The sequence below is a fragment of the Chiloscyllium punctatum genome, chromosome 42 (genome assembly GCF_047496795.1).
Source record: "Chiloscyllium punctatum isolate Juve2018m chromosome 42, sChiPun1.3, whole genome shotgun sequence".
Taxonomy (NCBI): Eukaryota; Metazoa; Chordata; class Chondrichthyes; order Orectolobiformes; family Hemiscylliidae; genus Chiloscyllium; species Chiloscyllium punctatum.
Genome location: NC_092780.1, coordinates 11,104,916 through 11,128,688, shown reverse-complemented (window position 1 = coordinate 11,128,688; position 23,773 = coordinate 11,104,916). Strand labels below are relative to the sequence as shown.

Genomic DNA, 23,773 nt, shown 5'->3' with positions numbered 1-23,773 from the left:
CTTTGTCAGAATGTTAAAGGTATCTGTGTAAAATTAATTTGACAGTGGCAACTGACATAAATCCCACATGCTGGAATTGATCAGAATTTGTCATTAATCTCAGGCAATGAGCCCTGAGAATGTTCCGAGTGATAGATGAGAATGGAAAATCTTGTAGGGACAATAGGAGAATCTTCCAAAACTGTGGTTGAAACACAAAACTGAGGATAGAGTGGAGGAAGCATTACTCTATTAGGTATTAAATGTACACAGTAGTGAACCTGTAACTAGCAGGTACACAGCTCATCAACACTGGCACAGACAGAAACTGAGATCCTGGGAATAGAATTCAGGTCTTGGCCAGAATTGGGTATGAGGAGTGAATGGTGTAAGTTTTGAATAAATGGAGTGTAATTGTCTAAACTGGGTGATCACAATTTACCACAACGAATCTCTTGTCATGATCAACCTAAAGAAGGGAAGTGATAACCCACAGAAATGTGGTTTGCTAGCACCATCAGTAAATTTACAATTGAGAAGGTACGAACCATTGTCTCAAGAACAGGAAGGTTATCGTTGTTGCCAAGAAGCTGAAGGAATGTGTTCAGGAATAGTTGGCTCACGTCCTTTGACAGTTTGGTCAGTTCTGTGAGGGGAAGCTCAGGTTTCTGGTAACACGAGGCTGCTAAAAGGGAAAAGAAATTACAATTGAGATTTCAAAAGACAAATTGTTAATGAAATTCTGAATAAGAATCTAGTGAGATCCTGTCCTTTTTACCCAAAGGGAAAAGGCGATTTTTGGTTGAACAGTTAGTATAAATAATAGAACATAGAACATAGAACATAGAAGAATACAGCGCAGTACAGGCCCTTCAGCCCTCGATGTTGCGCCGATCAAAGCCCACCTAACCTACACTAACCCACTATCCTCCATATACCTATCCAATGCCCGCTTAAATACCCATAAAGAGGGAGAGTCCACTACTGCTACTGGCAGGGCATTCCATGAACTTACGACTCGCTGAGTGAAGAACCTACCCCTAACATCAGTCCTATATCTACCCCCCCTTAATTTAAAGCTATGCCCCCTTGTAATAGCTGACTCCATACGTGGAAAAAGGTTCTCACTGTCAACCCTATCTAACCCCCTAATCATCTTGTACACCTCTATCAAATCACCCCTAAACCTTCTTTTCTCCAATGAAAACAACCCCAAGTGCCTCAGCCTTTCCTCATAGGATTTTCCTACCATACCAGGCAACATCCTGGTAAACTTCCTCTGCACCCGTTCCAGTGCCTCCACATCCTTCCTATAGTATGGCGACCAAAACTGCACACAATATTCCAGATGCGGCCGCACCAGAGTCTTATACAACTGCAGCATGACCTCAGGACTCCGGAACTCAATTCCTCTACCAATAAAAGCCAGTACGCCATATGCCTTCTTCACTGCACTATTTACCTGGGTGGCAACTTTCAGAGATCTGTGTACATGGACACCAAGATCCCTCTGCTCTTCCACACTACCAAGTAGTCTACCATTAGCACAGTAATCCATCTTTTTATTACTCTTACCAAAGTGAATCACTTCACACTTAGCTACATTGAACTCCATTTGCCACCTTTCTGCCCAGCTCTGCAGCTTCTCTATATCCCGCTGTAACCTGCCATATCCTTCCTCACTGTCTACAACTCCTCCGACTTTCGTATCATCCGCAAACTTGCTCACCCAACCTTCTAACCCTTCCTCCAGGTCATTTATAAAAATGACAAACAGCAATGGTCCCAAAACAGATCCTTGCGGAACACCGCTAGTGACGGCACTCCAAGATGAACCTTTGCCATCAACTACTACCCTCTGTCTTCTTCCAGAGAGCCAATTCCTAATCCAAACCTCCAACTCTCCCTCAATGCCATATCTCTGTATTTTCTGCAGTAGCCTACCATGGGGGACCTTATCAAACGCCTTACTAAAATCCATATATACCACATCTACCGCTTTCCCCTCATCTACCTCCTTAGTCACCTTCTCAAAGAATTCAATAAGGTTTGTGAGGCACGACCTGCCCTTCACAAAACCATGCTGACTATCCTTGATCACATCATTCTTATCCAGATGTGCATAAATCCTATCCCTTACAATTCTCTCTAAGACTTTGCCCACAACAGAAGTGAGACTCACTGGCCTATAGTTACTAGGATTATCCCTACTCCCCTTCTTGAACAAGGGAACCACGTTTGCTAGCCTCCAGTCCTGAGATTTTTAATGGACTGAGATTTTTAATAACAAATAACATGATTGAAAGAGCAAAGACTTGACATAACGGGTAACGCTTTGCTCCTGGATGGATGTTTCCTTGATTATGATTCATCTAAAATATCGAATGGTTACCCATATCATTTATCTGAACAAAAGTGTTCACATTACATTGGAGCATGTTGATTTCAGAGCAACTTTCTGAGAATTGTTTGGAAGTGTGATCCTTGAAATGTGATCAACAAACAAGAATCTACATGGTGGGAGAGGGGGAATCTCTTGAACTTTCAGTGTGAGTCCATAGAAGCAATTGCAATTCCATCCCAGTGTGCTTTGGACATAGCATTTCTATTGCATTATAGGGTTATGGAGTCATAGATGTACAGAAACAGACCCTTCGGTCCAACTTGTTCATGCTGTCCAGATATCTTAAATTCATAAATGAATCAAAAAATTGCCAGCATTTTGTCCATACCCCTCTAAACTCTTCCTATTCATATACCCATCCAGATGCTTTTTAAATGTTGTAATTGTACCAGCCTCCACCACTCCCTCTGGCAGCTGTTTGTAGTTATGTGCCATCCTCTGTGTGAAAAAGATGCCCTTAGGTCTCTTTTAATTTTTTCCCCCTCTCACTTTAAACCTGTGCCTCACTTTAAACACTTTAAACCCTGGCAATATCCTTGTAAATCTTTTCTGAATGCTTTCAAGTTTCATAGTATCCTTCCTATAGCAGGGAGACCAGAATTGCACACCATATTCAAATAGTGGCCAAACCAATGTCCTGTACAGGTGCAACATGACCTCCAACTCCTATCCTCAATATATTGACTAATAAAGGCAAGCATACCAAACGCCTTCTTCACTATCCTATCTATCTGAAAGTACTCTTTCAAGGAACTACGAATCTGCACCCCAAGGTTTTTTTGTTCAACAACACTCCCCAGGACCTTACCATTAAGTGTATAAATCCTGCCCTGATTTGCCTTTCCAAAATGCAGCACCTCACATTTATCTAAATTAAACTCAATCTGCCAACCTTTGGCCCACTAGCCCATCTGATTAAGATCCCATTGTATATGGAGGTAATCTTCTTCGCTATCCATTACACCTCCAATTTTGGTGTTATCTGAAAACTTACTCACCATACCTCCTATGTTCACATCCAAATCATTTATATAAATTACAAAAAGCAGTGGACCCAGCACCCATCTGTGTGACACACCACTGGTAACAGACCTCCAGTCTGAAAAGCAACCCTCCACCACCACCCTCAGTCTTCTACCTTCCAGCCAGTTATGTATCCAAATAGCTAGTACTCCCTCTATTTCATGTGATCTTACCTTGCTAACCAAGTTTACCATGAAGAACCTTGTCAAATGTTTTACTGAAGTCCATATAGATCACATCCACTGTTCTGACCTCATCAATCTTCTGTGTTACCTCTTCAGAAAACTCAATCAAGTCAGTTAGACATGATTTTCCATGCACAAAGCCATGCTGACTATCTCTAATCAGTCCTTGATTTTCCAAATACATGTGAATCCTGTCCCTCAGGATTCCCTTCAACAATTTGCCCACGACTGATATCAGACTCACTGGTCTATAGTTCCCCGGCTTTTCCTTACCACCGCTCTTAAAAAGTGGCATCATGTTAGCCAAGCTTCAACCTTCCAGCACCTCACCTGTGGGTGTTGACGATACAAATACCTCAGCAAAGGGCCCAGCAATCACTTCCCTAGCTTCCCACAAAGTTCTAGATTACACCTGATCAGGTCCTGGGGATTTATGTGTCCTTGTGCATTTTGAGGTGTCCAGCACCTCTTCCTCTGTAATATGGATATGTTTCAAGATGTCACTATTTATTTCTCTACACTCTCTATCTTTCATATCCTTCTCCACAGTGAACACTGATGCAAATCCTCATTTACCACACATAGGGGGCCTTACTGATCTTTTAGGGGCCCTATTCTCTCCCTACTTACCCTTTAATCCTGAATGTATTTGTAGAATCCCTATAGATTCTCCTTAACCCTAATTGCTAAAGCTATCTCATGTCCACTTTTTGCCCTCCTGATTTCCTGCTTAACTCCTTCTGCCTTTATACTCTTCAAGGGATTCACTCAATCTCTGCTATCTATAGCTAACATATATTTCCTTCTTAACATTAACCAAACTCTCAATTTGACTAGGCATCCAGCATTCCCTATGCCTTTCATCCTAACAGGAACATACTCTCCCTGGACTCTTGTTATCTCATTCCTGAAGGCTTTCCATTTTACAGCTATCCATTTACCTGCGAACATCCATGCCCTAAACAACTTTTGAAAGTTTGTGCTTACCTTAACACTATGGCAGTCCCAGTCTTTGTTTGGAAACTTAAAATTCCCTATCATAACCACCCTATTATTCTTACAGATAACTGAGATCTCCTGACAAATTTGTTTCTCAATTTCCTGCTGGCTACTGGAGTGGTGTATTGTACAATCCCAAGAAAGTGATCATCCCTTTCTTATTTCTCAGTCCCATCCAAATACATCCCTGGATATATTTCCAGGAATATCCTCCCTAAGTGCAACCATAATGTTATCCCTAATCAAATTCCCCCTCCTCTCTTGTCCCCTTTTCTATCCTCCGAAAGCATCTGTCCCCTGTTCATCCCTGAGCCATGCCTCTGTAATTGCTATGATATCCCCATCCCATGTTCCCAACCATGCCCTTACTTGTTTGGACTCTTGTGTTGAAATAAATACCTCTGGCATTGAACCACATTGTGAACCAGTTATATAACATTGCTAATATTTTTGATTGAAAATGCTACGTTCTGATAAAGTGAATATGAAGATGTTCTTGCACTGCAAGTTCAGAGAAGTCGGTCGATACTACAGTACCTTCACTGGCCATTATCTTTTTCATTTGTTATCAAACACTTCCTTGAGATCAAGATATTGTTTGGATATGTGACATATTTACAATAACAAAACTGAAGCATTAAGAAATAGAAAACAAATTTACCACAACTGGAAGCCTGCAACTGATCCCAAAATATATCTGAAAGAACAAAGAAATAGAAGTTTCAGATTTTAAGAACTTGTTACTTTGGTAACTAATCATCTACAGAAGGATTGGCAGAACATGGGCATCATTGCCAATTATTCTGCCTTTTTTAGTTCTCCATCTTTTCTTGATTTTATTTAAAAAGTAATTCTCAGGTTGTTTAGCATTATTATTGGTAAGCCTAGCAGTTATTGCCCATCCCAAGACACCCTAAGAAATCAGTGGTGAGTTTTCTTGTTGAAATATTTCATTTCATTGTGTGGAAAGTGCTTCCACAATGAAGGTAGATAAGAAATTGCAGGACAGCTGGAATATATCCAAATTGAGACAATCTGTGACTTGGAGGTGATGTTCTTTCCTGCTGTCCTTGTCCTTGGCAGAAGATGCAGTGTTAAGAGTTGTTGCTGATGAAACCAGGATGAGTTGCAGATAGTGTATACAGAAGCCAGGGTCCACCATTGGTGGAAGAGGTAGATGTATGAGGTGATGGACGAGACCCCAGTCAAATGGACAGCATCCCACTGGAGGGTGTTGAAACTCGTGTGGAACATTGGAGATGTATCAATTCAAGCAAATGGAGGGTATTCCACATCACCTTTTACTTGGCTTGTCAATAGGAAATTAACTTTAGTAGAATTAAGAGGTGCACGAATACCCAATTTCCTTGGCTTGGCTGAATTGATCCAAAAATCATCTCAACGTTGTCTTACTGGAGCTGTTAGAAAACTTACTTTAAATGAGTGACAAACACCAAATGTAGTGCGGGAGAGAGAATCAATTTTAGAAAAGCTAGGTGGTGCTCATGTGATCACCAATATCAGGACATATAGCAGAAGCAGTTCCCACAATGCAGCCCAAGTTTTGGGTCCGCCATGTGGATGACACCTTTGTCATCACAAAATGCGTCAAACTAGAAGAAACCCACAAACACATAAACAACATCCTCACTGATACAAAATTCACCAAAAAGGAACAGAACAATAACCAACACCCCTTCTAGCACATCATGGTAGAACGAAAATGGAGAACTGCAGAACAGCATTTACAGGAAAGCCAGACATACACAGATCAGATACTCAAATGCAGATGCAACCATTCCAACACCCACAAGTGGAGCTGCATCAGGACACTATTTAAACAAGCCACAACACACTAAAGCACTCTAGAATTGCGAGAGGCCTAGAAGAAACACCTGCATGAAGTATTCAGGAACAACTGTTACCTGCTAAGCGCTATCTGCCGATTCCTGCACAATGGACCAAAACAGGAAGACACAACGTGCACAGAGACTCTAGTCACTCTACCATACATCAAAGACATTTCAGAGATGACCACCAGACAACTCCAGCCCCTAGGAATCATGCTAGCCCACAAACCTACTGCCACACTAAAACAACTAATTAATGAATTTAAAGGACTCCCATACCCACAGCCAACAGACCAAACGCAACATCTTAAGAGGGCTCTTGTAATGCAGTGGTTGGGTTCCTACATCTGAGCCATGAAGATGATAAATTCAGTCGAGCTAGGAGGAGAGATGTCAGGTCTACTTTTAAGGACTGCAACAAACATATTAGATTAGATTCACTAGAGTGTGGAAACTTTGACTCAACAAGCCCACACCGACCCTCCGAAGAGCAACCCACCCAGACCCATTCCCCTACATTCACCCCTGACTAATGCACCTAACACTACAGGCAATTTAGCACGGCCAGTTCACCTAACCTGCACACCTTTGGACTGTGAGAGGAAACCGGAGCGCCCGGAGGAAACCCACACAGACACGGGGAAAAATGCGCAAACTCCACACAGACAATTGCCCGAGGCGGGAATTGAACCTGGGTCCCTGACACTGTGAGGCAGCAGTGCTAACCACTGAGCCACCCCTTATTGGAGAAACCAGCAGGAAACTAGCCACCAGGATACATGAGCACCAACTCGCCACCAGAAGACATGACCAACTATCACTCGTATCCATACACACAAATGAAGAGGGACACCAGTTCATCTGGGACAATACATCCATCCTGGGACAGGCTAAACAAAGACACAATAGGAATTCCTAAAAGCCTAAGATTCAAACCGGAACTCCATTAACAAACATATAGATTTGGACACCATTTACCAACCTCACAGAAACAGAATTGGAAATGATATCACCCACCACAACAAACCAAGACACATAAATAGCAAGCTGGACAGCACACCAAGACTTCACTGGAGGCTCACTGATGATGTTACTTAGCATGGTGACGAAACATCTGAAAGCAAACCCACCAGCTCAGTGAGCAAACAGCCAACGTGGTGGGACAAATGGCTGGAGAATGTTTAATTAGTCATTAACAAAACAATTTGCTATTAGAAAAGTCTACAGTCAGCTTTCCATTTTCCTTTTTCGCATTTTACATACCCAGGGTGTCATCCTCTGTTATCCACAGTTTTAAGACTTTGAATGCAATGGTAGTTCCAGCAGGGAACGATAAGTTCTGCTTCAAAGCTACATCAACTCTTCCTTTAGCCTAGCCCAAGAAAGAAAATGATAATACTTAATATTGCAAATCAATGATTCTGAGTTCTCAGGAAAATCAAAATTATTCAATCGGGTTTAGAAAAGAATTACTGAAATGTAACCAGAAATAAGAGGCTTCATTTACCTGGCAAGCTAGAGAAACTGAGATTTCTGAAATAAACTTCAAGGGGAATGGTTGCTACAGTGTGGAATGCAGCATTCCAGCAGGAACAGCAGCCAGATAAAGAACTGGCAGAACCAATCACTGGGAAAACTATCAGAGAAAATCTGTCATCTTAGTGATGCACTGCTTTTTACAAATAATAATAATGGACATAAACCGTCAAAGAACAGAGGATAGAATTTTTACCTCAATGGTTAAAGTTTTGTTAGGTCGAAAATTAACAGATTTTAAGCCATTCCTTTCGAGAAACCCAATTACAGACACTCAGGAATGAACAAGTTAACAGAAAATTGTCAGCCTCTTTCTAGTTAACTTCAATTTCAGCCAGTTTAGCACAACTGATGAGTAAATTTTCCTTGTCATTCATAGCCCAAGCTCTCTCTAACCCAGCTTTCCACAAGTACTCACAATTTCTTGCAAGTTATGTCAAATGGGACATCAATCAGGTTTGACACATTGATAGTTTTAAGGTTGTGTTACTTTATAGCTTCTTGATCCCACTGCCATCTTAAGAGGGCTCTTGTAATGCAGTGGTAGGGTTCCTACATCTGAGCCATGAAGATGATAAATTCAGTCGACCTAGGAGGAGAGATGTCAGGTCTACTTTTAACTTCGGTCCTCAATACCCTCTCTATCTCTCCCGCCACAACGGTCCAATAAAGACGGAGCTTGTGACATGTCCGGAAGCAATGGGTAAGAATACCAACACTTATTTTACATTTGGGGCACACTGAAGATGCCTGTTTTTTAAACTTCACCAGATGGTCTGGTGCCAGATGAACCTTGTGCAGAACTTTTAACTGCATAGCACATGTCCTCTACAGATTGAGATCTTTCACACATTCTCCCATATGTCCTCCCACATTTCAGAAGAGATCTTCACTCCTAGCACTTGCTCCCAGACCCCACATAACCAGTTAATATCCTGCCAGGCCCTGCCACCCAACAGGTGATAGAGGGCACTAACTGAAAGGGTGCTTGTGGAATGTAGCAACAACCTCTCTGTATCGGGCTTATAAGGCTTAGTCTTCTTCTGGGAGAAGCGTAGTCTTCTTCTGGGTGAAATCCCTAACCTGAAAAAAACGGAAAAGGTCTCTGCTGGCCAACCCAAATTTGTGGCTCAAGTGCTCAAAAGACACCATGACCTCCCCCTCAAACAAGTCTCCCAAACTGGCAACTCCTCTCGCTGCCCGTAGTTTGAACTCTGAGTCAATCACCCCTGGTCGGAACCCCGGCATACCATCTATGGGAGTGAGTGGAGAAGTCTTGGATAAGTAACCCTCACTCTGACGCATTGCCCTCTATGCCTTGACCATACTAATAACAATGGGATTCCGGCAGTGGTCAATAACTGTCCCCATCTGATCTATCAACAGGTTAATAAGGGGGTAATTTGCTGGGGAGGCCTCGATATCCAGCCATATTGAGCCTGGATTGTTACCTGCCCAATCGCACACAAAGGACGGCAGGGCACTCAACTGATACCTCCTGATGTCTGGGAAATCAACTCCTCCCCATCCTTGAGGCAGCTACAATTTAGTAAGGTTAATGAGCGGCCTCCCACGATGCCAAATGAAAGAACTGAACCAACCCGTAACGTTGACCTGGAAAACATTATAGGGAGGATACGCATGGATAAAGAAAACGAGGAAGGCCATTCATCTTAATGAGGGCTGTTTGGCCCAACCATGAAATTGGAAGAGCCTCTGGAGATGCCACCTAATATTGTCGAGCAAGTGAGCAAAGTTAATCTGAAATAACCAATCAAACATGGGGTAACAAAAATACAGAGGTATCGGAACCCCATCCATCACCACTCAAAGTGGAACCTAAGGCCACCTTCAACCTCTGACACTTCCTTAAGATCCTCTAAAGGCATAGCCTCCGACTTTGCAAAGTTAATCTTATATCCTGAAATAGCCCCAAATGAATTAATACATTGCATCAGATGGGGTATGGAGGTAATCGGTTCCGATAAAAACATAGAGCGTAAACATCCGCATACAGTGTAGTCCTGTGTACCCTTGACCCCACTTCCGGAGCGGTTTTGTGGACGTTCTGATGAATGGCCTCTGCCAGCGGTTCTATCACTAACGTAAACAACACCGGTGAAAGGAGGCAGCCTTGATGACTACCCCTGCCAATCCTAAAGTTCCCAGACTGCGGCCAGAGGGTGACGATATAAACCTCCACCCACCTAGCAAAGGCCCCACCCAACCCAAACTGTTCTAAGACATAAAAGAGATGTGGCTTTCTCTGCATCTAAGGAAATCACCAACCCCTGAATTGATCATATTCAGCAACCTTCTAATATTGTTAGAAGACCTACAGCCCCTTATAAAATCTATCTGGTCCACTTTGACAATATGGGGCAACACCTTCTCCAATCTCAATGCCAAAATCTTATATAGAATCTTAAAATCTGAATTTAATAGAGAGATGGGCATGTATGAGGCACAATCCTCAGGAACATTCCCCTTCTTAAGAATGAGGGAAATATTAGCTTCTCTCAAAGATGGTGATAAGCATTCATGCATATAGGAGCGATTGTACATTTCCAGTATCGACCCTGACAGAATCTCTGTAAACTCCTTATAAAACTCACCTGGGAGACTATCTGGGCCAGGCTCTTTCCCACTCTGAAGTTGCCTAGCTGCGTCCTGTATTTCCTAAATTGTCAGGGGGGCATTAAGGAGAGAGGCCTGTTCCAAGGTTACCTCTGGGAGGTCCAGGTTCTTAAAAAAGGCTTCCATTTTAGCTCACCTGTCCTCACAACCTGCAGACCGATACAATTCAGAGTAAAAACTCTGAAAAGTCTCATTAATCCTTTTGGCATCATATGTAAGGACCCTGCTGCTGTCTCTAATTACGGTAATGGATTGGGAAGCACACTTTTTCCTAGTCAGATATGCTAAATACTTCCCTGACCTATCCCCGTACTCGAATAGCCTTTAGATTCCTGATCAGATTCTTGATGAAGAGCTTATGCCTGAAACGTCGATTCTCCTGCTCCTCAGGTGCTGCCTGACCTGCTGTGCTTTTCCAGCGCTACACTCTCGACACTGATCTCCAGCATCTGCAGTCCTCACTTTCTCCTCGAACAACCTTTGTCTCATAAAAGCAAGTTCTTTCTTTGCGGTTTATGTAAATAATGAATTCAGGGGAGCCCGGAGGGTAGTGATACGCTGTAGCTTGGTCACTGAAGGCATCATAAAATATGCCGCCTCCGCGACTTTCAACACATCTCAAGTAGACACTGCTGTCCCCCATTCTGTTGTTTCCGGCTCGCCAAATAAGACTACTGGCTGTGCCTGAGTTGCTAGTAAAAAACTTCTGAAACTCCTTCAAAAAGTATTCCATAAATTTGGAATCCTTGAGGAGAAAAGGATCCAGATGCCAGTGCCGTGAATGTAGCCGTAACCCCCAAATACACCGCCGCGTGATCAGAGATAGCTATGTTCCCATTTTACAACCCATAATCAAATCCAGAAGGGCCAAGGGAGCCAGAAAAAGACCAATCCTCATGTGACTTTTATGTGGGTTTGAAAAAAAGGTAAAGTCCCTGCCGGTCGGGTGAAAACATCTCCAAATGTTCATCTGTGCCAAATCCACGCATGAGTCAGCCAACTGCTCAGCCTGCGAAGAGATAATTGGGGGCCCATGAGGCATCCCGTCCACTGTCGGATCCAAAAGACAATTGAAATCCACCCCTCCCCATAATAATCTGCCGTGTTCCAAGGGCACTCAGCTTAGAGAAGGCATTAATCAAAAATTTGAGGGGATGCACCGGAGGACAGTAGACATTTAAAATGCCATATTCCTCCCCGTGTACTAGGGCCTTAAGTATCACAAACCGTCCTTGCTCACCTTTCACCTGCTCTAATAATGTGGATGGAAGATTTTTCTGGATAAGTATCACCACTCCCCTACTCGTAGTAGTAAAGGATGAAAAAATACCCGGTCATAACCCCCCTATTGTAATTTCATGTGTTCCCCATCGTCAATATGGGTTTCCTGCGATGTCAACCCTTTCCCTCTTAAGGCTAGAAAGCACTTTTTTTTCTTTTAATAGGCAAATGACTTCCCTTGATGTTCCAGGTGCACCATTTAACAAGACACTTAGCCATATTCCTTTTCAAAGACACTTGAACCCCCAGGAGGGAGAACCCTGCTCTCAATGCACCAAGCACAAGTAAGTAAAGACTCATGCAGTCGCAGAATTGTGTATACAAAGACTACTCTATCAAGCTACAAACGACTATTGCTACCAGAAAACTACAAAGAAAACCAACTGTAAAACCTTGAATGGGAGCCTCTCCCCCCTGCCCATAGGGGGCACTCACCCTACCCATCCCCCTATTCACAGCTCCTTCAAGCCAGGTCTGTGCTCCAGCTTTAGGCAAAAAAGTCTAAACAAGGAGATAATCCTTAAATCAACAAAAAAAGAAAAAATCAGGACAAGCACTCCGCCCATCCCCTGCTCCATGTCAACCCTACTTGTGACTAAAAGAGAAAGAGAACCAAAAAAGGGAGACAACAAAGGTCAGCCATGAAATTTCCCATCCAGTTATAAAAATATAATAGGAACAACATAGAGTCATAGAGATGTACAGCACGGATCAGACCCTTCAGTCCAACCTGTCCATGTCAACGAGATATCCCAACCCAATCTAGTCCCACCTGCCAGCACCCAGCCTATATCCCTCCAAACCCTTCCTATTCATATACCCATCCAAATATATTCCAAGATTTTGTTTTTTAATTATTAGAGAAACAGAAAGAAAAAAAAGGGGGAAGGGAAAACACAGAGAAAAAAGGAAAAAAGGACGAACATCAACCGTATTCTTCAGACCGGCCCGTCTATTTTAAAGTGTCTACAAAGTTCTTGGCTCTATCTGCTGAGTCAAACAGATAAACCGAGTCCTTGTGGTTGAAATGGAGCACTGTGGGATACCTCATGGAGTATTAGATGCCCAGGTTCCTCAGCCACTTTTAACTTCATCGAAGGACTTCCTCTTTCGGATTATAGCTGCCGAGAAATCCTGGAAAAATATGATTTTTGGCCCCTTGTGCAGCAGTGCCTGTGGATCTATCCCCAGTGATCTGGAGGCTTTTATCACTTTTTGCTTGTCCCTGTATGTGTGCAAGTGCATTTAGACCAGGCCCGGACCTGCACACCACCCCCTGATAGGCCTTGTCAATGTGCAGCTGGCCGGACTCGATTTGAAGGCCCAGGAACTGCGGCTGCCAGCGTTCAAAGAAGCTGACTGCTGCTCACCTTCTTCACCCTCCAGACACCAACAGTCCACAGCTTCGTCCTCTGACCTCAGTTTTCAAGGTTGTTGACCTGGTCTCATAAGGCCCGCACCTCTTGCTCCAGGGTCTGGATCCATCCGGACAAGGACTCGATCACTGCTTCCAAGGCGGTGGTATGACCCTCCACCTCCTCCATCGACTCCCTGAGGCCCTGGAGCTCCCGTTCAGGTTTCTGCAGCATGGACGCAATGGGTTGGATCTGGGCACAGATCTCCTTATGGGTCTCCTCAATCACAGTCCCAACCTCTGCGGTAAGTCCTGCCATCACCGCCGCCACTTCCTATGAATCCATCAGGTCCCCTGGTGGTTCAAGAAGAGGCTGATGCTGTGACCTCTGGTGTGACTGGTGCTGCAGGAGAGTGTCCTCCCTGGTGCTGTCTGCTCACTCCTTTTCCTTTTGGCATCCCTCCCACTCCCAAATATTAACAAATATGTGTTCTATAAGGCTTTAAACTAATAACTCCTCCACATAAGTTGGCCAGGGATGACAAAAAGACCAGTATGCCTTGTCTGTTAGGCAGAGCCGTCCATGACAGTTCTACAGAATCGCTGCCATCTTGCTGACTCCGAGAAAACATTCTTCACTGCTCTGCCTTGGTCTATTCTTTCGCGATTTTATTTCAGTACCTTTTCTCAGTCCGAAAATGTCACTGAATGAGCAGTGAAATGTTGAAATTCACTTTTGCCCTGATTCTCTTTTTGTTTTGGGTTTTGCCAGATTGTATTATGCATTCAGAGGAGGTGGGCGTCACTGTCAAGATCAGCATTGACTGTCCTTCCCTAATCACTGGCTGGTTTGTTAGGCCATCTCAGCGAACAATTAAGAGTCAATGATATTGCTGTAGATCTACAATCACATATAAACCAAATCGGTCAGGGTAATTGTTCCTAAAAGACCTTTGGGAATCGAATATATTTGTATGGAAATCTAGTGACAACCTAATCTGGCACAAGCTTATTTTCCTTCAGTTTTGAATGAACAGAAGTTAAATTCTTCAGCTGCAATGATAAGATTTGTAGTCATGGCTTCAGATCACGTTATCCTCATGTTCAACAATAATGAATTCAAAATCACAACCACGTTATATTCACATATGAACTAACACTGCAACATGTTAGTTATGACTAAGTGATAAGGCTAAATCATACTCGCCTTCATTATCTTAGTTGGGACTTCCACTCCTGCTTGTGCCTTGAAAAGGCTATTTAGGTCACATGGTCTATCTGTTTCCACCACCTCTAATATGATATGAAAAATATTGTTACGCAGATGTTTCACAAAATGGTGTCTTCTGTTAATCTTCCTGAAAAGATAGAAGGAAAACAAAGAAGAATATGTGTCAGAGCAGATTCATTCATCAAGAGGAGATGATCTTGTTTTAACTATGAAAACCCATGAACCATGACAGTTCGTTAACATTGCCATTCCCCATTCCAAGTTGAAATGCTGTGCAATTTCAAACTCATACATATAAATTTAGGTTCGTGTGGCTCAATGATCATGTCCCTAGCTCTGAGCTAAAAGGCTTGGGTTCAAGCCCCACCTGTTCTCGAGGTAAGTTGTAACATGCCTAAACAGGTTGATCAAAAATATCTTCTCTGAACACTTCATAGAAAACAGGAAAATTTATATCTATATGAAATGCTCAGAATAATTTTGCAGTTTGACCCCTTATACAGATTCAGAAAAGGAAAGGCTGCTTTGCCCTAAGTCAACAAATTAAGACATTTAAGCTTAGTACAATAAAAGCATAACAGAACCATAGTTTACAAAGTGAATCTCATTCCAATAATGATCACAAAACTTACAAAATAATGATGATATTGGTGATGATAATGGATGTAGGATGATGGTAAATTCAAAATAAAGTCCATTATTTGAGTCTGTAAAAGACTGCCATTACAAATTGCTCGCTGATACCCAGCAGAGTTTGGAGTTGAGATACACTGGAAAAATTCCCTGTTACAAAATCCTCTTTGTTTCCATGTGCCAGTTACTTCACTTGGATTTGATATAAAAGTTCTGGATTAGTAGTGCTGGAAGAGCACAGCAGTTCAGGCAGCATCCAAGTAGCTTCGAAATTGATGTTTCGGGCAAAAGCCCTTCATCAGGAATAAAAAAAGAGTACCTGTCCTTAGTAGCCTCAAGCAGCATCATTTCAGAGATTACTCGCTTCTTCATTTCCACAGTAGATATGATGTCAGCCACGCCACCTGATGCATGCACTCCTGCATCGACAGTACACACACTGGCATCTACTTCTCCCGAACTATAAAAGCTAGATCTCTCAGCATAGCCACTAAAATTTGAGGTTTGCGATCCTTGAAAAAAATAAATAATCAAGTTTGAATATTCCATCTCTCTCTCTCACACACACACATACACACTCTTATTTCAAATTTGAAGAAGAATTTTGACTTAGACTGCTGTGCAAATCTCAGTCACCACCCAATACTTGGCTTCTAGCTCCATTTAATCAACAGAAATGGTAGTGGAAGGGTTGACCTGCATTTTATTGAGTGTTTGACACTGTTGTCTATGATCAAAATGCTCCAGGCATGTTCAATAAATCCATGTAAACTCTCATGAAATGTATAAAAAAACAAACTAAACATGGGATAAAATACTTAGAGTCAGAGAGTCATAGAAATATACAGCGCAGAAACATACAGACCCTTTGGTCCAACTCATCCATGCCAACCAGATATCCCAACCTAATCTAGTCCCATTTGCCAGCACCTGACCCATATCCCTCTGAACCCGTCCTATTCATATACCCATCTAGATGCCTTTTCAATGTTGTAATTGTACCAGGCTCCACTGCTTCCTCTGGCAGCTCATTCATACACACACCACCCTCTGCGTGAAAACGTTGCCCCTTAGGTCCCTTTTATATCTTGCCCCTTTCACCCTAAACCTATGCCCTCTATTCTATCCAAGTCCCTCATGATTTTATAAACCTCTGTGAAGTCACCACTTAGCCTTCAACGCTCCAGGGAAAACAGCCCCAGCCTATTCAGAGTCTCGCTATAGCTCAAATCCCCCAACCCTGGCAACATCTTTGTAAGTCTTTTCTGAACCCTTTCAAGTTTCACAACATCCTTCCGATTGGAGGGAAACCAGAATTGCACATAATATTCCAAAAGTGGCCTAACCAATGTCCTGTACAGCTGCAACATGAACTCCCAACACCTGCACACAATGGTCTGATCAATAAAGGAAAGCATACCAAACGTCTTCTTCACTAACCTATCTACCCGCAAGTTCACTTTCAAGGACCTATGAACCTGCACTCCAAGGTCTCTTTGTTCAGCAACTTCTATTGGCAATGATCACATTGAATAGTATTGGCATTGCCTTGGATGCTCAGCTATGAGAAATTAAAAGGAACTCTTTTCATACTTAGATCCATCTCAAGACAGAAACAGATCTGAGGAAACCATCATCATAGAATCCCTACTGTGTGGAAACAGGACCTACGGCCCAACAAATCCACACCGAACCTCTTAAGAATATCCCACAAAACCCATTTACCTCTGACTAATGTACCTTACTGACACATCCCTGAACACTATGGACAATTTAGCATAGCCAATTCACCTAACCTACATGTCGTTTGGATTGTGGGAGGAAACCAGAGCACCCGGAGGAAACCCACGCGTACACAGGGAGAATATGCAAACTCCACACAGACAGTTACCTGAGACTGGAACTGAATTCAGGTCCCTGGTGCTATGAGGCAGCAGTGCTAACCACTGAGCCATCATGCTGCCCATACTAAGAGTACTTCATAGAATCATGGAATAGTTAGAATTGTAGAACCACAAAAAGGAAGACAGGAGCTATTTGGCTCATCTTGTCCATGCTGACGCAAAGACCCCAGATGCTCTTTCTTATCCCATCTTCCAGCAAATAGCCCATAACTCTGCAGCGTCCAGCACTTAAGGTGCAGATCCAGGGACTTTTTAGGGTCTCTGCCTCAATCACTAACTCAGGCAATGAATTCCAGGCATCCACCGCCCCTGCAAAAACGTTTCTTTCTCATATTTCTCTCTCAACCTTCTGCTACTTTGCTTAATCAATGACCCCTGGTTTTTGAACTCTCTACAAAAAGAAACAGGCTCCTCATGTCTAATCAACCTTGATCCCTCACAATTTTATATGCCTCAATCATGTCACCCCTCAACCTTCTCTGTTCGAAGGAAAATAATCCCAACTTTTCTCCCTGGTGCTACAATTCTACAGCCCTGGCAACATTCTAATAATTTTCCCCTGAACTCTCTCCAGTGCAATTACATCCTTGCTGTAATGTGCCAACTAGAACTGCACACAATATTCCAGTTGTGGCCTCACCAGTGTCTTATACAGTTTCATCATTATATCCTCCTTTTATATTCTATAACTCTACCAATAAAGAACAGTATTCCATATGCCTTCTTTACAACTTTATCCACCTGTCCCACTACATTTAGGGAGCTGTGCACTTGCACGTCAAGATCTTTCACTTTCTCTACCCCTCTCACTATATTCCCATTTATTGCATATTCCCTTTTCCTGTTTTGATCTTGGTAAATGCATTACCTCACACTTACCAGAACTGAACTCCAAATGCCATTCTCTGCCCACTCCACCGACCCAATTATATCATTTTGGATTACATGGCAATATCTCTCTGGACATTAATGTAATATTAAAGGGTTAAACTGCACTGAGTGAACAATCTGGGAGTGGGTGGGGCTGACATTCATACACGAATGGCAATCACCCAATTAGACAGTCAACTGCTACTACTCCCCCTACTGTTGTCAAATTAAACTATCACTCAATCTCTTCCATTCAGAAATGCTTTCATAAGCCATTCCCGGCAGCGAGGTATGTCGCACCTTCATTGTCTTGGGGAATAACTGAGTCAGGAAATTATTTCCATAATGATTCCCCGGCATTAGGGCATTTACATTTGCATTATCTCTGATGATGATCTCATCCTCCCATTGTACCTGGGGTAACATGATTGCGAGGGAGTGACTGCGGGTTGTCTTGAGTGGCATGTGACTGTGGGGGAGTGGCCATAATACCTGTCAGCATTACCAGCTGACCTGTATAAAGGGAATGCATTTTCTTTGTTCAGGGCCTCACTTTGACTTGACTCTGCACACTTGCGAAGAGGGTCAAAGGGGGTCACCTAACTTGTGCAAGCTTTAATAAACTGTTTGCAGAAGTTGGTGTGTGCAAATTGCATCTCGTATGTAAAACCTCAGGAAAAGAACCTAACACTGACAATGAAGGATATTCTATTTTATTCCAAGTCAAGTTTAGATCCCATTCAACACATTGCCCTGTATCCCATGGGCTCTGACATTTTTGACCAGTCTGCCATGTGGAACCTTGTCAAATGTCTCACTGAAGTCCAAGTAGTTATCATCCACTGCAGTAGCCTCCACAATACTCCTTTTCACTTCCTCAAAGTGTTCAATCAAATTTGTAAGGCACAGCCTCCCCTGAACAAAGCCATGCTGACTACCCTTGACTAGTCCATATCTTTCTAAGTGACAGTTTATCCAATCTCTCAGGACTGATTTCAGCACTTTGACAACTACCGAAGTAAGACTAACTAGCCTAGAATTTTTGGGGTATTTCCTTCTTACCATTTTTAACCAATGGAACCGCATTTGTAACTGAGATAGCACTGTAAGTGGTGACTTATAGACTTTTCACTGTACTCATTTGGGTACATGTAACAATAAAGCTAATTCAATTCAATTCAACTCCGAGAAGTGATACTGCATCACTGGTTTAATGGCTTATCCAAGATTGAATGTTAAAGGTTCCAATGTGTTCATTTAAAAAATGAGTTAATGTGGGTATGACTGGCTTGGCTAGCATTTACTGCCCAGATGGCAGTTAAGAGTTACAAACATTGCTGTGGATCTGGATACACATGTAGCCCAGATTTTCTTGCTTAAAGGGCATGAGTGAATTCAATAGATTTTTACAACTCTCGGTGATCATGTGGTTGCCACTAAACTAACTATTTTTTAATTACAGATTATAAACTAGTCCAAAAATAGAGGGTGTAAGTGGGATGTGAGAGGGGAAAGATATAAAAGAGACCTAATGGCCAACCTTTTCACACAGAGGGTGGTGCATGTATGGAATGAGCTGTTGGAGGAAGTGGTAGAGGCTGGTACAATTGCAACATTTAAAATGCATCTGGATGGTTATCTGAATAGAAAGGGTTTAGAGGGATATGGGCGAAATGCTGGCAAATGGGACTATATTAATGCAAAATATCTGGTTTGCTTGGATGAGTTGGACCAAAGGGTTTGTTTCTGTGCTATACAATTCCATGACTCAATCACTCTAAATTCCACCATCCACTGTGGTGAGACTTGAACCACGTTCTATGAACATTAACTTGGGGTTGTTGATTACTGGTCCAATGACATCACCAGCTCCCTTTATGATGGAGAACTCAACATTCTGCAACACCGTTCTACTGGGGACCAGCTAGAGTTCTCTGAGATAGTAAAACTGAAATAAACAGTAAAATATTACAGCAAGGCACCAATGTAAAAACACAGCTTTGCTTGATCAAATTAACCAGCATGAAGAAGGGGGAGTAAGAATATAAAACAGCAGCTTAAATTGCCAGTAAATGGTAACTAGAAAATATATAAAAGAGGGAGGAAGTGGCATTGTGAAACCAATAAACTGGGAATCACTGTCCAGCTTGTGACCCTAGGTCAGGAACCTACACAATAGAAGTGATCTTCAGATCAGAGCCTGACCATCCCATTTTATTGCTAGTATGCTGTACAAGGAGTCGGGTGTGTATATTTGTGTTCCTAATAAACAGTGTGATTTAATTCATATTGCTTGAGTATTTATCTGATGACTCTGTTTCACTTTGTGCAGAGAGATATTACAAAAAAACAAATCAATTACCAATGTCTAAATCTTTGCCATCCTTCAATATGTCAGCCAGTGTGATGGATGTCGGGATGTATTTGTCTTTTGTGAAAAACCAAGTTCTCTTCTTTTTCTTGATGATGTGCAGGGGCTTGAAGTCATCAGAAAAATAGGGACTTGTGGCAGGAATCAGTGTGCTTCCATAAGGGTCAATTTCATTCACAATTTTCTGAGTTGCCTTGTGAAACATGATGTACAAATCTACAAACATAAAATATGAATTAATTTATAATTATACATTGAAACTGAAACAATAAACTGGGTTAGAATTACATCATTATGAGAACATTAGATATAAGAGCCATTTGGTCCTTCAAATTTGTTCAATGATTTCATAACTGAACTGATAAACCTCAACTGCACTTTCCTATTTTCAGATAACCCTTGATTTTCCTCAAATTAACAAAAAATATGTCTATTGCAGCCTTGAATCTATCTAACAATGCAACATCTACATCCCTCTGCAGTAAAGAATTTCACAGATTCACAACGTTGTGAGAGAAAACATTCCCTTCATCACAATCTTAACTGGATGATCCCTTATGCTGAGTTTATGCCCTTGATCCCTTGACTGTCCTACAAGAGAAAACAACGTCTTCTCTGCCAAGTCCATCAAAAATCATATGTGTTTCCATAATGTCTCCTCTCATTCTTCTATGTTCTAATGAGAACAGGTCCAACCTCACTGCATAAGAAAATCCCTCTATACCCAATACTCTGGATTGACTGAAATGTTATTTTATCTTGATAAGGGAACAAAAACTGATCACAATATTCCACATGTGGACCAGCCAGTGTCTTTTATAATTTACCAAGATGTCCCCATTTTTTCATAAATCCTCGAGAGACTCACCAAGTCTGGCACTACCTCGGGAGAGAGAAATATGGTTCATGTTTTTAGGATGATATGAATGTTGTTCAGAAGTTTTTCTTCTCTCTCCACAGAAGCTGCCAGGCCTGCTGAGTTCAACCAGCATGGTCTGTTTTTGGCAAGTTTTAAGAAGATTTATAGCTCAGGTTGAGGTTCTGGATGTAGGTTTGTTCACTGAGCCTCCAGTCTGAAAAACAACCCTCCACCACCCTCTGTCTTCTACGTTTGAGCCAGTTCTGTATCCAAATGGCTAGTTCCCCCTGTATTCCGTGAGATCTAACCTTGCTAATCAATCTCCCATGGGGAACCTTGTCGAACACCTTACTGAAGTCCATATAGATCACATCTATTGCTCTGCCCTCATCAATCTTCTTTGTTACTTCTTCAAAAAACTCAATCAAGTTTGTGAGACATGATTTCCCAAGCACAAAGCCATGTTGACTATCCCGAATCAGTCCTTGCCTTTCCAAATACATGTACATCCTGTCGCTCAAGATTCCCTCCAACAACTTGCCCACCACCGAGGTCAGGCTCACCGGTCTGTAGTTCACTGGCTTGTCTTTACCACCCTTCTTAAACAGTGGCACCATGTTTGCCAACCTCCAGTCTTTCAGCACCTCACCTGTGACTATCGATGATACAAATATCTCAGCAACAGGCCCAGCAATCACCTCTCGAGCTTCCCACAGAGTTCTCAGGTATACTGCATTTGGGCAATAAATAGCGGGTCTAAATAAAGATTAGGAATTTTCCAGGCTTGGTAGGTGGAATTGTATAAATCCAAATATATTACACCCACTGTATCTTGCTGGTTACCTCTTCAAAGAATGCTGATAAATTTGACTGACTGTAACAATTAGTATTACATCTAATGTCCAATTTATTAATTCTTATTCCTTAAGTTCTACAATAGGGTGCTACTATATGGTGTGAGAAAAAAGCAGAGGGAAAATTATTCCACATCAGTGACCCCTCCCCACTGCCCAGTGAGACAGCCCAGGACCATGGCACTCACTCACCCTTTCGGATTTATCCAGTATGCAGTCGGGGGTTTGTGCTGGGAAGTTGGGGTAAATCATGTAAAAACATAAAGAAAAAGTGTGTTTGTAGATTTTCCTCAAGTCCCACTATGAATGGGAATCGATTGTGAGGACAGAGCTGGGATGGGGAGGGAGAATGATGAAAGAGGGTGGTGTGAGTGGGGGTTGCATACCAATGGAGGGGGGTCTCTTGTGATGTAGGGGTAGTGTCCCCACCACTGAGGCTGGAGGTCCCGGTTCAAACGGCACATGTTCCATCTCTGAACAAACTGATTAGAAAACAATATCTACAATGGTAGATTGCCCCGTGTTCAGTGATTTAACCAGGAGCTGGGGCTGGGGGGGAGGGCGAGGAGTTTCCTGGAGCTGGGAAGGTTCTGTTTCACTCCCTCCCTCCCGGTGAGTGACAGGATCCATCCCCCGCGGGGACCCCAAAGGAAATTCCATCGGGAGGCAGCTCAGGGCGGCTCCGGGATCGGGATTGGGATCAACTTTCACAAACTTTAAAGAGCCTTTCCTGACTGGAGCCGGGGGAGGGGAGCTCGGGTGGATCTCCCGGCGGTGGGGGTCTCGGTGGGATCTGGTAGATTCAGGTGGGCGGGACCAGATCCCTGGGATCCAGAGGCAAGATCCAGGGAAAGTGACCCCCCCACTCAGAGGAGGGACTGTACCTCCCCCCGGGGGGTGGGGGAGGGAGACTGGGGGAAAGTCTGCAGCCCCAGGGTGGTGGGTGTTGTTGGGTGGGTGATGGGCTGTTATGGGGGTAAGGGAGAGGGCTCCCTGGATGAACATCCACCTCCTCATAACCGCAGCCGCAGTGAGTCTTACCTTCGGGTCCAGTCCTTCTGTCTCCCTCCCTCTGCCTCACGCTGGCTCTATTTAAAGGTTCTTTCAGCCACCCTCCTCCCAGAGAGTCCCACCCCCTCAACCCCCACCGCCTTGAGATACAACACGTTGTTCCATTCCTGTCTGAAATGTGAAAGATGGGGTGGACGTTTCTCTACATTACAGATATGACTACAACTCAAAAGTGGCTGAGCAACTTTAAAATGCCTTGAAGCTCAGCAAGTCTGAGAAAGTCGAATGAATGTTTCGGCTCCAGTGGTTATCCTTCAGAACAGGTTAGGTGAATTGGCCACGCTCAATTGCCCGTAAATGTAAGGTCTGGGTGGGTGGCTCTACGGAGGATCGGTGTGGACTTGTTTGGCCGAAGGGCCTGTTCCACACTGGAAGTAATCTAATCTAAAAAAATGTTGATTCTGCTTTACCTGCACAGATGCTGCCAGACCTGCTGATTTTGCCAGCAATTTCTGTTTTTGTTTCAGATCTTCAACATCCGCAGTTTTCTTTTGTATTAAAATGTTTTGGCATCGACACATATTGTGAAACGCGCTTCTGCATGCAAGTTTACATTAAACATATGGGTGGGGGGGAAGTTTTGTTTTCTTTCATCTTTGGCCATTGCAATGTCCTTTCTGAAGAGTTTAGATATCAATGTGAAACTTTCAGTGGAGTGCAACATCTGAGCTTTCTGCTACGTTCAGTCCAGTCAGAAAGTCAGAAAAAATGAGGTACGAAGGTAAACTGGCC

At 42.9% G+C, this 23,773-nt stretch overlaps 1 protein-coding gene across 1 annotated transcript in view; it reads right to left on the bottom strand.

The window, feature by feature from the left end:
* Nucleotides 1-23,114, bottom strand: part of LOC140465723 (gasdermin-A-like) — a 30,002-nt gene extending 6,888 nt beyond the window's left edge. Inside the window, exons 1-7 of the mRNA XM_072561382.1 lie at nucleotides 23,012-23,114; nucleotides 20,249-20,473; nucleotides 15,432-15,624; nucleotides 14,456-14,606; nucleotides 7,704-7,812; nucleotides 5,252-5,287; nucleotides 528-664 (exon numbers count right to left, since the gene is read on the bottom strand). Coding sequence (XP_072417483.1) covers nucleotides 528-664; nucleotides 5,252-5,287; nucleotides 7,704-7,812; nucleotides 14,456-14,606; nucleotides 15,432-15,624; nucleotides 20,249-20,462 — 840 coding nt within the window. The 5' untranslated portion in view covers nucleotides 20,463-20,473; nucleotides 23,012-23,114. The remainder of the gene's footprint in view (nucleotides 1-527; nucleotides 665-5,251; nucleotides 5,288-7,703; nucleotides 7,813-14,455; nucleotides 14,607-15,431; nucleotides 15,625-20,248; nucleotides 20,474-23,011) is intronic.
* Nucleotides 23,115-23,773: the final 659 nt, after the last annotated feature.